Source organism: Syngnathoides biaculeatus, chromosome 2, assembly GCF_019802595.1.
Source record: "Syngnathoides biaculeatus isolate LvHL_M chromosome 2, ASM1980259v1, whole genome shotgun sequence".
NCBI lineage: Eukaryota > Metazoa > Chordata > Actinopteri > Syngnathiformes > Syngnathidae > Syngnathoides > Syngnathoides biaculeatus.
In genome coordinates this window covers 26300039-26314647 of record NC_084641.1, presented here as the reverse complement: position 1 = coordinate 26314647, position 14609 = coordinate 26300039, and the positions used below count along the sequence as shown (strand labels likewise).

General features: G+C 43.8%; 1 protein-coding gene across 4 annotated transcripts in view; it reads left to right on the top strand.

Moving 5' to 3' along the window:
* The window catches only part of scube3 (signal peptide, CUB domain, EGF-like 3), a 141300-nt gene that overhangs the window by 97616 nt on the left and 29075 nt on the right, over window positions 1–14609 (top strand). For 2 of the 4 annotated variants that reach the window (XM_061843690.1, XM_061843681.1), the window contains exon 7: window positions 10632–10702. The exons of 1 other annotated variant lie outside the window; for it this stretch is intronic. In XM_061843690.1, coding sequence (XP_061699674.1) covers window positions 10632–10702 — 71 coding nt within the window. The remainder of the gene's footprint in view (window positions 1–10631; window positions 10703–14609) is intronic. One more of the 4 variants, XM_061843698.1, reaches the window with a different exon arrangement.

The following is a 14609-nucleotide window of genomic DNA, read 5'->3' as shown; positions in this document are numbered from 1 at the left end:
GGTTTTGTTTTTAAATCAATACAACCTTTCTTAAAAATGAAAATGGCGAATTTTCAAAACAATGCTTCTAGATATTTGATTGAATCACGGACAGAGCTAAAAAATGAAAATACTTTCAGCTGTCACTCAGTGTTGGGAAATGCTGGATACAATTACAAGTTAATCTCTTGAAAATTTTATTATTGTGGAACCATTTCAACAAATTTCTCACAGTTACATAACTAAATTTGATTATATTGTGTGTACGTTTCTTACTTTCAAATGAATGACTCAACAGGACCCTTGGATGTTTCTTCTAAAAAGTAGGATTAAAACCATCAATGATAGTTTTGTAATGAACCACATATTTGTTCTTTCCACAGATAAACCGATTAAACATTATAAAGAGCCAAAAACGTAAACATGTTTTGTTGCATTACACTGTTACGTGTACAACATGTGACAAATGTGCACAATTTAGACAACAGCACTTCATATGACAACCCAGCTAAGTGATGCCATTAATGTTCCATAAAAAAAAAAAGTCCCAAATTGTAAAGAATGAAGATTATAGGGGTGTGACAGTTTTGGTGCGGTCTGCGCGTCTTCCTTTTTGCTTTCTAAAACACACAACTCTTGAGTTGCAGTGTACACGCGAGACGATGGTTGCATTTGTACGTTATGAATCAGTTCCAGGCAGGACACTGACTTTCAGCTACGCAGCAGCTAATTATTTTGTCTTGGAGAGCCTCATGCCTACAAGGTTCGAGGTTCAAGATTGCTAATAACGCTGGGGAGACCATCGGAAGCCATGTGTGCTTCTCTCCAGGGCAAGATAGCTGCTGAAAAAAGCGGACAACTTAAAACGGCGACTCCCTGGAAATCGCTTTGTTTGTGACTCGTAGGTTTTGATTACCGTGGAAACTCGTCTTAACCCGAGGATACGCGATGCTAGCATGCAGCGGCCCCTTTAACAAGTGGGAAGCATGTACACGAGCGGTTATAATTCCTACCCTCTTTGCCTGATTTGGATGTAAATACAGTACAACCTCGGTTCTCGACCACAGTCCATTCCAGAAGGTGGTTCAAGAAGCCATTTCTTCGAAAACCGGATCGATATTTCCCACGTCTGCGTACAGAGGCTGTGTTATACACAATAACAACGTCCGCCGTGGATCAGATGGTCGCGCCACCAGCGTTATGTTATTTCCGGGTTTTTTTCGCGGTGCGTTCGAATTCACAATAACAACGCACGTCGTGGATCAGCTGGTCGGGCCGCAGGCGTTATGTTATTTCCGGGTTTGGTCGCTGGCGTTTAAGTCCTGATTTTCGTTCGAAAACAGAAGCAAAAAAAAAATCTCAAAATTTGCGTTCGAAAACCAATTTATTCGAGAACGGAGACGTTCGAGTACCGTGTTTTCACTGCACTCAAAAATTAAAGCTGAAACTCTCCACTTAATGAAGATTTTATTTAATTTCAAAGTCTTCATGGGGTTGTTGAGAGGAAAACGACGAGGGTTGTGTCAGTGTGCCAATATTAATATCGAGGTTGTCTCAATTTACTCACATATTTACTTAGTCTGTGCGAAATCTGGGTTTGACAATTGAACACAAAGCTGACGTATTTGCAGGGGAGCCATGACTTATTCTTTTGTAATAATCACAACAGGTGGCTATACAGGTTGATTTTATCGTTTGGCATTTGTCCCGCCTGTCAAAATATGCCACCGGAATTGACAGAATAACAAATGTATATTTCTGATTAATCAAAAAGATTTTACGTAACGCAATAATAACAACAAAAGTACAATAATTTCCTGCCTAGAAGCCGCGACTTTTTCTCACACGCTTTCAACCCTGCGGTTAATGCGGTGATGCGGCTAATTTGTGCAATTTTTTTTTCTAACGGCCGCAAGGGGGCACTCGAGCGGAAAAGGTAAGAGTGAGACGGGTGGAGGAAGGGACTTTTACCAGTCCGACCCTCTTAGCGCTGTGCTAGCGTGCTACTGCCGTGTCTCAGTGATTTTTACCGGAATTTTTTTTTTTGTCAGCATTAGCGCTAGCACGGCGGAGCTAGCATTAAACTCTGTGTACCGTCTTTCTTTGAAAATATCTCGTGTTTCAATGTGGGCACTTGCGGCTTTTACAAGGCGCGGTGTATGTATGTAGCAAATGGTATTTCCTTTACAAATGTACCGGGTGAGGCTTATAGCCAGGTCCGCTCTGTCGGCCGGGAATTGCGGTAATGAATAATAATAATAATGCTGTGAACATACTTTCACTTTTAACTTCACCATAAAACATATAAATACCTTTCTTAAGAGTCAACGTGTACCAAACCAAACCGAAAACCATGACCACAAAACCAAGATATGATATACTGAACCGTGGATTTTGTGAAGCGTTCCACCTCTAATCTGGTCCAGCCCTTCTCACACAACCTAATCAAGATTCCACCCAGGCAACGCCGCTGCCTGATTGTCTCAACGCCGCGGTGCATCGAGGCTGTGATTAAAGCACTTTGAGGCCATATTTGGGAAAAACTGTCATGTTTGAAACAGTTAGACAACATCTTGACCGTGTCATTACATCAGAAATCATACGGAACTAAAGCTGACTTTGTCATTATCCATTTAATATGCAAAGAATGAAGAGACACCATAGCTTGTCACTTCTTCCCCATTTTATTGTAAACTATCTGAGTGCTTGCAGTTGCTTCTAGTCCATAGAAACTAGTAGGCACCTTCTCTGCCGGCAAACGCCGCCTGTGTGGAGTTTGCATGTTCTCCCCGTGCCTGCGTGGGTTTTCTCCCGGCACTCCGGTTTCCTCCCACATCCCAAAAACATGCAACATTAATTGGACACTAAATTGCCCGTAGGTGTGATAGTGAGAGCGGTTGTTTGTCTCCACGTGGCCTGCGATTGGCTGGTGACCAGTTGAGGGTGTAGCCCGCCTCCTGCCCGTTGACAGCTGTGATAGGTTCCAGCGCTCCCCGCGACCCTTGTGAGGATAAGCGGCTAAGAAAATGAATGGGTGACTTGCATCATAGTCTGATCATTGGCAGCGTTCCGTGGATGCGCCGTCCTCCATCTTTTAGTCCGTCTTGTCTGCCTCCCGCCATATTTTCTTTGGTGGCGTCTACATCCACTTTTAAGCAACACATCAAATGCAGGCTCATCGTGGAAGTCTCCTCGAGTCTTTCTTTCTCAGCTTTCTGGGAGTCGTGCGTTTCGCTTGAAATTCAATTGGATGTGTAAGACGAGCACATTTCTTGCCTAAACACGCGCGCATGCACGCACACGCACACAGGCACTTTCAGAAATATTTGCTCAGTCGCCCGTACAAGCTCTACAATCAGATGTTTGATTTGAACCGTCAGAGCCGAGTTTATTTTTGCATAAAATGTCTGTGTACCATGCCGGGTCAGATGTCAGAAAGGAGCGGCCGTCATGTGGAAATGTTCACGCTGTTGGCAAATCATAAACATTCACAAATAGCAGGCAGATGCAGACATGCTCAGGAGTTCAGTCATCGAAAAAGTTGGCCGCACTTTGCAACACACACACACACACACACACACACACACACCAACAGTATATACACATCCGCACTCTCTCTCGCTCTCTCTCTCTCAAAATCATAACCTCACAAACACACGGCACATATTAGCATGCATGTATCACATGCATGTAGCCGCACAGTTATTGCCCATAACGTAAACATATTTTGCTTTCATTTCAGGGTGTCTTACATTCATGCTGACATCATATATGTGCCCTTTCCCCCTGTCTGCTTATTGCTTGTTTCTGGATGTTGCATGTTGAGATGGTGGTAGGGCAGGTGGGGGTGGGCAGATTAAGTGGCTGCGGGTGCTTTGTACTCTTTATTAATTTCTATCTTAATGTGGCACCTCATATGGATCGAGCCCCTAAAGGGACATTGAAAAAAAAAACTAACTTGTTTCTCATCGTAATGAGTAAGTTACTCATTACAATGAGAAACTTACTCATTACAATGAGTAAGTTACTCATTACAATGAGAAACTTACTCATTACAATTAGAACGTTTCTCATTACAGTGAGAAACTTACTCATTACAATGAATAAGTTACTCATTACAATGAGAAACTTACTCATTACAATGAGAAACTTACTCATTACAATGAGAACGTTTCTCTTTACAGTGAGAAACTTACTCATTACTATGAGAAACAAGTTGTTTTTTTTTTTCAATATCCCTTTAGGGCAGGGGGGTCAAACTCATTTCAATCGCGGGCCACATTGTAGTTACGGTTTCTGTCATTATGACCGAAACCATGAAAATCTTTAATTGACCCATCATATTTACACATTACATTTATCAACTATTAAATTAGAAATCAAGAGTGATGGTTTTTTCAGCTATTGTTGATGTTTGGTAACACAAAAATGCTTGCAATATCTCAACATCATTTGTGATATGACAATTTTAAATTTTGTCCTGATTTTAAATAAAATTATGGAAGTTGATACTCATGATTTGTCTTCGCGGGCCACGTAAAATCATCTGACGGGCCACATCTGGCCCCCGAGCCTTGAGTTTGACACCTGTGCTTCAGAGCCTCCGTACGAATGCGCATACAGTGCCGTGCAAAGGTATTTGCCCTCGCTCAAGTTCTTTTTTTTTGTTGCTGTTTGTTTGCATAGTTTCACCAATTTTATGTTTCAAGTCGTGCAAAATTAAAGGTAAATATCAACAAAGATAACACAAGTAAACATAAAATGCCAATTTTTAAATGATTTTATTTCATAAGAGGGAAAAAAAACATTCAAAGCTGCCGGTAACGTAACTGAAAACCCCCTCCCGCCACTCCCTTCCTCACGCCCTTGTTAAATCATAAATCATACTTCCAGACCTGTTCATTCAAGAAATTACTTATGTGGAACCCGTATGACAAAATGAAGTCGGCCAGAAGATTTCAAAAAGCAAAAGCTTGCAACAAAATGCCACAATCCCAAGAAATTCAAGAACAGATGCGGGATAAAGTATTTGACATCAATGAGTCTAGAAAGGGATACAAAGCCATTTCTGAAGCTTTAGGGCTCTAGTGAACCAAGGTGAGAGTCATTATCCACAAATTGAGAAAATATGGAACAGACGTGAACCTCACTAACAGTGGCCGGCCTGCAAAAATTAACCCATGAGAGCACATCATCGAGCAGATCAACCAAAGAACCCAGAACGACATCAAAAGAACTGCAGGCCTCCCTTTGCTTCAGTGAAGGTCCGTGTTCATGACTCGAGCGTGAGGAAGAGACTGGGCAAAACTGGCATCCGTGGCTTTCAAGGCAAAAAAACAAACAAATGAACAGCTAAAGGGTTCCCAAGAATTTGTGGACTTGGGTTCCGGGGCAGGACAATGATCCAGAACACAGCAACTAGTCAGCTTCTCAAACAACAACAACAACAACTTTCTTTCGGCTTGTCCTGTTATGGGTCGCCCAAGCGTGTCATCTGAGATGAACGCCCGCATTTGTTTGGGACAGTTTTTACACCGGATGCCTTTCCTGACGCGACTCCTCTCGGGGTGTGGGGGCCCCAGTGAGAAACGAACTCATGACCACCGGTTTACCAAACCAATCCTCTAACCACTGAGCTGTGGAGTGGCCCGAACTGGAAAACATTCTTGAAGACTGGGTGAACAAACAGAGAGCAGATGGCCGAGGTGTTTCCAATGTGCAGCAACTCCCTTCGGACTACAAAGAACAAGTCGCAAATTATCACAAATTCATTCAAAAGATTACTAGTCGGCTTCTCAATGGCCTACAAAAACAAAATCTAGGTTTTTGAGCGTCGTATTCAAAATCCGAACATTCATTGACCGTATTTTCTGGACTATAAGTCGCACCTGATTATAAGCCGCACCCACTACATTTTTAAAGGGAAAACCATTTTGTAGATACATGAGCCGCATGTGCCCAGATTGAAACATTAGATATTTACAAAGAAAGACGGTACACAAAGTTTTCAAAATTTTAATAATATACTTTTGCTTTTCTTTCTAAACAGTGCCTGTGGTGTGGCAGCAACACGGTAGTAACACAGCACTAACAGGGCGGTGTTAAAAAAATAATAATAATAAATAAATTAAAAAACGTACCGGTAAAAGTCACAGAGACACGGCAGTAACACAGCAGCAACACGGTTCAGGCCACCTTTTACATTGCTCCAGTTCTTCCTGCTGCCGTTTCCAGTGTCTCACCATCGATTCGTTCATGCCATGTTTACGTGCAGCATCTCCGTTTCCGTGTTTATCGGCCAGGTCGATCGCTTTTAACTTGAAAGCTGCGTCCTGTGCATTTCTTCTCGCATTTTTTCATGATGAGGGTCTGTTCGTGCTAATTTTACTCACGCACAAAGAGCAAAGTTACCTAAAACTTGCTTCTTCCTCGACACATATATTCCGCCTGTCTCACTCTTAACGTTTTCTGCTCGAGCGCCCCCTGGTGGCCATTAGCAAAATTGCATAAATTAGCCGCATCATTGCATAAGACGCAGGGTTGAAACCGTGTGACAAAAGTCGCGGTTTATAGTCCGGAAATTACGGCAATTGAAATGCTGTGTTTTGACCTTAGTTTATGCTCGTAAAAAAAGAACAAAATAACTCGTTTTTTTTTTTTACTAAACTAGAACTCTATTTGTTACTAAATTAGAAGAAGGATGGAGTGGGGCAAGTATTATCACGGTGATATGAAAGACTGCATGATTTTCATTCTGGCTGCTGCGGGTAGGCCAACCACTTATTGGGCTCAAGGGCGAGTTACTTTTTCACACAGGGCCAGCCAGGTAGCTGCAAATATGCATGTAAAAATAATCGCCATTTAAAAACGTTTGTCAGATGATCTTGAACTTTAAGGTGTGGAACGTGGGAGGGAGAAAGGACTTGAGAACGGGGGCACATACCGGTAGTCGTGCACGGCACTGTACCTTTTACCACGACCTCATTTTTATGAAAATTACGGCATATTTAAAAATCTCATTTCAATAGTTTCTCCTTTAAACCAAAAAATGGAAAATGTATGAATTTGTATTACACCAATGCAAATAAATTGAAACGAGACCCCAAGAAACCAATCCTGCGTTGACCTTGGCCAAGTCCTGCAGGCGATGATAATTTGGATGTTGGCTGAGTTTTTAAACCGAAACTTGAAAAGATATCGCACTTTACTGAAATTCCTTGAGCCATCCAAAAAAATAATAATTCTCATGTACTTGGTAATTATCGGCTCAAATACAGTTCCGTAACATGTGGAGCTAACCAAAACCTCCTATGTCACGTTTGGGACTATTGAGTTAAGCAAACGGACAGCGAGATGGATAGATAGTGGCGACACCAGAAGTTGACATACACTTCTTTAGTACTTGGTACCATTGCCTTTAAAATACTCCCCCCACTGTCTGACATGCAATTAGACTGAATTCATTACTTGTTGACATATATTTCATTAGTATTTGTTCCCTTTGCCTTTAAACTCTATGGCTTGGGTCACACATTTTGGTTGTCGTTTGACTTCTCGCAGTAGTAATTATTTGAACAGATGAATGTGGCACTTTCAGGGACCTGGATATTGCACCCAAGGATGAACTAGATTTGTGCAGGTCCACAATTCTCTTCCCGATATCTTGATTGAGTGAATGATTTTGTTTGAATTTATTCCCACAAGGTTACGTAAAGAAGTGTGTTTCAAGCATGCCCAGTTCCAACACATGCAGTGTTGTGTCTATGGTTAGCTCAATTCAGAATCTTCCCCCCGAAAAATATCATCATATTCTGTCTGTTCCTGAATTGTTTAAAGCCATATTCAAATTACTCTATTTAAACTTTTGACACAGCACATAAAAATAATGTTGTTAATCCCAATTGACCTAAAACTGGATTTAATTTCATGTCAGCTTGTAAGGGGGTAGGGGGGTGTTTTGTCTTTTTATAACTTATAGTGTATGTAAACTTGTGGTTTTAAGGGAGGCAGGCAGCTAGGTGCCCACTCAGCTACCAAAACTTGGGGCACATTTGACTTGTAACTCGACTCGATCGGCATCAAAATGACCAGCATACGCTGCTTAAGAGTTATTAACCAGGGGTCCTCACTTTTTTTTTTACCCCAAGAGCTACTTTTCAAGCAGCCAGCCTGTCACGATCTACCGAACAGGGATGGGGGGGGGGGGGGGGTAGTGCATCGCCGCAACCGCCATGGAGAAAGAAAGTGACAGATGGTAAATAAGAAGCCAGCGTGCGAGGGCACGAAGGCCAGGATTGGTCAAACCGACTGTCAGTCAATCGGCGTAATGGCCGCACCTGTCTCAGGCGGCGGGATGAATGACAGGCTGACGTCTTTGTTAAAAAAGATTTTGGCACGCGGTTACGGGATCGGCAAAAAATACCTCGGCGATCGACGCGTTGGGCACCCCTGCTCTTCAATGTTATCCATATATATCATAATATGATGTTAAAATGAAATTTTTGCAGTGTTAGTTGAAGTAATGAGCTTGCTCAGGGTGTCAAACATGCAGCCCGCAGGCCAGAACCGGCCTGTCAGGGGGTCCAATTTGGACAATAGGGATGGAGAATTTTTCAAATAAAGTAATTTATATTGGTAATTTTGTCCACTGGAGGGTCTGCTGACAACACTTGAATGATTTTGATGCACTTGTAAAGGCCAAACAAGACCAAGTTTCAGGAGAGCGCGAATATAAAATTGTGTGCCATGTTCACATTACGGGCGGCACGGCGGGTCAGCCGATAAAGCATTGGCCTCACGGTTCTGAGTACCCGGATTCAATCCAGGCCCTCCCTGTGAGGAGTTTGCATGTTCATGGGTTTTCTCCGGGCACTCCGGTTTCCTCCCTCATCCCAAAAACGTGCAACATTAATTGGACACTCTAAATTGCCCCGAGGTGTGATTGTGAGTGCGGCTGTTTGTCTCCATGTGCCCTGCGATTGGCTGGCGACCAGTTCAGGGTGTACGTTGACAGATGGGATAGGCTCCGGCTCTCCCCGCGACCCTCTTGAGGATAAGTGGCAAAGAAAATGAATGGATGGATATTATTTTCTATGTCATAATGTGAAACGAATCTACGTTATAACATGAAACGAATCACGTTGTAACGTAGAGCACATCATGTTATAACGTGAAAATTTCACAATATAACATAACATTACAATTCTGCGCCAAAAAATACTTCCTGTTGAAATAATTTATAGCGTTGAATATCATAAAATTTCAGTGCAAACCTTCACTTAAAAAGAGGATTGTTTGTTGGAACCTATTATTTAGACAATACCACAGTTTAAACTATTTACATATTTACAAATGATGCATAACTGAATGGTGCATATTCCAACCATCCATCCATCCATTTTCTTTGCTGGTTATCCTCACGAGGGTCGCGGGGAGGGCCGGAGCCTATCCCGGCTGTGAACGGGCAGGAGGCGGATTGCACCCTGAACTGGTCGCCAGCCAATCGCAGGGCACGTTGAGACAAATCACACCTAGGGGCAATTTAGAGTGTCCAATGAATGTTGCATGTTTTTGGGATGTGGGAGGAAACCGGAGAGCCCAGAGGAAACCCACGCAGGCAAACTCCGGGATTGAACCCGCGTCCTCAGAACTGCGAGGCCTACGCTTTACCAGCTGAGCCCACACCGTGCCGCCTGGTGCATCTTCACTGATTCGTAATACTGTTGAAATAATGTTTGGCTAAAAATTTCAGACAGCTCATGATTTGCAACAAGATAATCATGAATGAAAGTGAATATTACTTCTAATTATCGGCACCAAAACAATGGGGAACATCTTGACGAGTTAACGAATTTTTAATTTCACAAATATTGTGATCCTGTCCGCTTCAGATGTAATTAGGGGTGAACGTGGCCCACAAATTAAAAATGAGTTTGACACCCCCGATCTTGCCAGTTTCCCCCATTTTTTGAACATCTAATTGAGCGAATCATTCGCGGCTTGGCCACACGCGAGCCCCCCTGAAGAATCGCTCCAACGAAGGCCGATCCATTAAAAGCATTTTTTTTTTTTTTTTTTTGCGCTGAAGGGAGTGACCGCGGATAAACGAGAGAGCGTCGAAGCGATTCACGCCGCCGTGACGAAAAACACGAGCGGTCCCGTCTTTCAGCTTGCAGCAACTAACCTTTCCTGGCTCTGTCTGACCACGCTGACAATACTCTTAATACGCTTAATTCCCAGCAAAAAAAAAAAAAAAAAAGGCTCAACTTATCCCCGAATCACAATTCCACTGCGTGTAGAGCAATTTTTTATTTATTTTTTGCATGATATGCATGCTGTATGAGATCACTTTTGCCTTGAGATGTCACCTTGTGTTTTTTTTTTTTTTTTGTACAAGAATCTGTTAGCTTTTTATGATGATTTACATTTTTTTTTGTGCTGTTGTTGCCAAAGCGAGTTTCCATTTAAAAGATGCCTCATGTCATTTTCACCTTTTGTATCGATAGAGCGCTCAGGAGAGATAATTCCTCCTCGCCGCGTTGCTTCTTTGTCCGTGCTGCGAAGCTAAGATGATTTACGCCAAAGAAGAATGCTGCCGGGTTGACGTGTGACGCCGGACTAAAGTGGTGTTTTTTGCAATGTGTGTGTGTGGGCGTGGGTGTGCGTGTGCATGCAGGGGAGAGGAGTGTCCAGTCCCAGGCAGCCCCCCAGCTCTTCCCCAATGGTAAATATCTGTTCCTCCGACTCCTCTCTCTAGGGGTAAGCGAGCATGGGGAGTAGAGGAAGCTAACCTCACATGCGCCGGTCGGGGGGGGCGTCATCCCTGTGACCCTTGACCTCTTCTACCTTCCTCTTTTCTTTTGTGAATGCCCTCTCAATAACAACTGTTGCCTGTGTAAAAACGCACATTTTCAAACCTTGAGCCGCATAAACGGTTCGTCCAACAAGCTCTTTGAACTTTATGAAAAGATACGGAAGGTACAGTTGAAGTCGAATTTGATTGGTGGCACTCTTCCATCCGTCTAGTCATTTTCTTTGCCGCTTATCCTCACGAGGAGTGCTGGAGTCTATCCCAGCTGACGACAGGCTGTTGGCGGGGTACGCCCTGAACTGGTTGCCAGCCAATCGCAGGGCACATAGAGACAGACAAACAGCCGCACTCACAATCACACCTAGGGGCAATTTAAAGTGTCCAATTGAAGGTCAAGTGTCATCCCTATATCCATCCATTTTCTTTTGTCGCTTATCCTCACGAGGGTCGCGAGGAGTGCTGGAGTCCAGCCCGGCTGTCAACGGGCAGGAGGCGGAGTACACCCTGAACCGGTCGCCAGCCAATGACAGGACACATCGAGACAGACAGACGCACTCACAATCACACCTAGGGGCAATTTAGAGTGGCCAATTAATGTTGCATGTTTGGGATGTGGGAGGGAACCGGAGTGCCCGGAGAAAACCCACACAAGGCACAGGGAGAACATCCAAACTCCAGACAAGCGGGGCCGGGATCAAACCCGGGTCCTCAGAACTGTGAGGCCAACGCTTTACCAGCTGAGCCCCCACCGTGCCACCATTATTCTTTATATTATTTTATATATTATAAATTATATATAAGATATATATGTTGTTATATTAATATTTTTCTTTTTCTTTTTGAGGGGAGGGCTAGGGGAACCAAACCCTCATCATGCTTATTGGTGGTTTATCTGCTTATTCAAGAAAATTTGTTTTCAAGAAAGATGGTAAAAATATTCTTTTTTATTAAACTTTTTATTTTCTTGTCATAAATGCTGTTGACAATATGCAGTGCAGTGTTTGGGAGAAAAGGCCCGACATTGTTTCAAACATTGTTAGACATTGTTCCTATATTTTTTGGCGTATAGTTTCGTGTTAGTCCATCCATTCATCCATCCATTTTCTTTGCCGCTTATCCTCATGAGGTTCGCGGGGAGTTCTGGAGCATATCCCAGCTGCCATTGGGCAGGAGGACGGATACACCCTGAACTGGTTGAAAGCCAATCGCAGGGCGGGCACATGGAGACAGACGACAGTCGCACTCACAATCACACCTAGGGGCAATTTAGAGCGTTCAATTCATTTGAGTGAGTCACTTTGTCCTCGATATCCGCGCCATGTTTTTGCCATCCAAAGAAAAAAAAAGAAAAGAATGCAGTATAGTTTACTCTTTGTGCATCCTCACAAGCTTATACAGCGTGCCTGTGGATGTGCGGTGCTCAATTTCTTGGTGTGCGCTCTGGTTGAAAGCGGCCATGATTTGTGCGGCTGGCCTAACGGAATTGCGTGCGTACCGTTGGCGAGCGCTCCGCTCATGACTTCCTAAGTTTGAGACTTTTTTTCTTTTAAGATCCCAAATTGTGTGCTCATGCACTTGAACAAATTGAGCGGACTGTTTTCAAAAGCTGTCGCATCTAAAAGAGGGCGTTCCAATTTTGGCAGCTCCGGAGCGCGTCTTTTCATTGGGCATCCTGTCGGCGGAGTTACGGGGTGGGCGTGGTCACGCCAGTGAGACAGATGCCCACCTCATCGATGGTCGATGGCCGCAGTATCGTAAAAACAAACTACAACGAAATTTCCCGGTGAATTTTTTTTTTGTCAGCACAAGCACACATTTACACGCACACACTTTTTGTCGATGATTGTTATGGCCACAACACCAAAGGAATGGCTGTCGGGCACCGATGCACTGTAGAAACGCACAAAACGTTCCATCAGCATTCATGTTAAAAACCTTATCTGAGAGGTAGCCTCGTCGCCGTTTTTCTTATTTCCACTTTGTTTTCATTCTTTTTCATCTTTAGCTCACAGTTAGTGGTTGAAAGAAGGAATAAAGATGATGCGCCACACAATGTAGCAATGGGCAAGAGTAGTGGAGGCTAGACTCAGGACAGAAGTAAGTATCTGGGAGCAATTTCCTGCCTAGAAAGAGTACCACAGATGCATTATTTGCCTTGAGGATGCTCGTGGAAAAGTACAGAGAAGGTCAGAAGGAGCTAATTGTGTCTTTGTAGACCTTGAGAAAGCCGATGACAGAGTACCAAGAGAGGAATTTGTGGTACTGCATGCACAAGTCTGGTGTGGCAGACAAATATGTTAGAAAAGTAGAGTTAGGAGTGTCAGGAGAATTTAAGGTGGAAGTAGGACTGCATCAGGGTTCCACACTGAGCCCCTTCCTGTTTTTGCGGTAGTAATGGATAGTCTGGCAGACGAGGTTAGGCTAAAATCCCTTTGGACTAGGATGTTCGCAGATAAGATTGTGATCTGCAGTGAAAGCAGGGAACATGCGGAGGAACAATTAGAAAGATGGAGGCACGCACTGGAAAGGAGAGGAATGAAGATTAGCCGAAGTAAAACGGAATATATGTGTGTGAATGAGAGGGGCGGAGGAGGAAGAGTGAAGATAGCGAGGGTGGATGACTTCAAATACTCGGGGTCAACAATCCAGACCAATGGTGAGTGTGGCAAGGAAGTGAAGAAACGGCTCCAAGCGGGGTGGAACAGTTGGCGGAAGGTGTCTGGTGTCCTATGTGACAGAAGAGTCTTAGCTAGGATGAAGGGCAAAGTTTATAAAACGGTGGTGAGGCCGGCCATGGTGTACGGATTCGAGACGGTGGCACTGAAGAACCAACAGGAAGCAGACCTCCAGAGATTGGACATGTCCAGAGGCGAGAGAGTGAGTATACTGGTAGAAGGGTGCTAAGGATGGAGCTGCCAGGCAAAAGAATGAGAGGAAGCCCAAAGAAAAGGTTGAGGGATGTTGTGAGGGAGGACATGAGGGCAGTGGGTGTTCGAGAGGAGGATGCACAAAATAGGCTTAGATGGAAAAAGATGACACGCTGTGGCAACCCCCAACGGGACAAGCCGAAAGGAAAAGAAGAAGAAGAAGCCATGTGCCCTGCGATTGGCTGGCAACCAGTTCAGGGTGTCCCCCGCCTGCTGCCCGTTGACAGCTGGGATAGGCTCCAGCACTCCCTTGACCCTTGTGAGGATAAGCGGCTAACAAAATTGATGGATGGAAGGATTGACATGATACATGAAAATTTCACGGGGACACGGCAAGCAGAGGCCTCCCCCCATGGAGTAGCTCTGATCAGCTAAAATTTGGAAAGTTTGGGAAGTTTGAGATGATGGATGGAAGTCTTACTGGAAGAAAAAAACATACGACTGCGTCACAGGAAAGAAATATGTTACTCTGATCATTTTGTTCAGCCAACAACTGCGTAAAAACCATCATTCCTTTGATTTGAATGCATCCCAAGGGAATGGCAGTTCGATTTATGGTATTTGCCCATCCTGTCAAACAACTTGGGACAGGACACCTGGAAAATTGCTCTGGGAGAGGCAAGCACCAATTATCCCAATGCGCTAATATGAGACAGATGCAAGAAATGCAGTTGATGGGAGTTTTGCCATCGCTTATTATTATTATTACGACTCCTTCTTGTGATTGGATTCAAATCAGTCCTTAGATTTTTTTTCAGAAGAGCCAAAATTGCGTCGCTGAAAAGGCGATACGTCGCAAACATTCATGTCGCCGTTTCAACAACGTTTACATGAATGGAAAAGTTCTGCCCCCAACCTCTCGTTCTGCCTCTGCTCTGCCGGCGCCGCTTTGT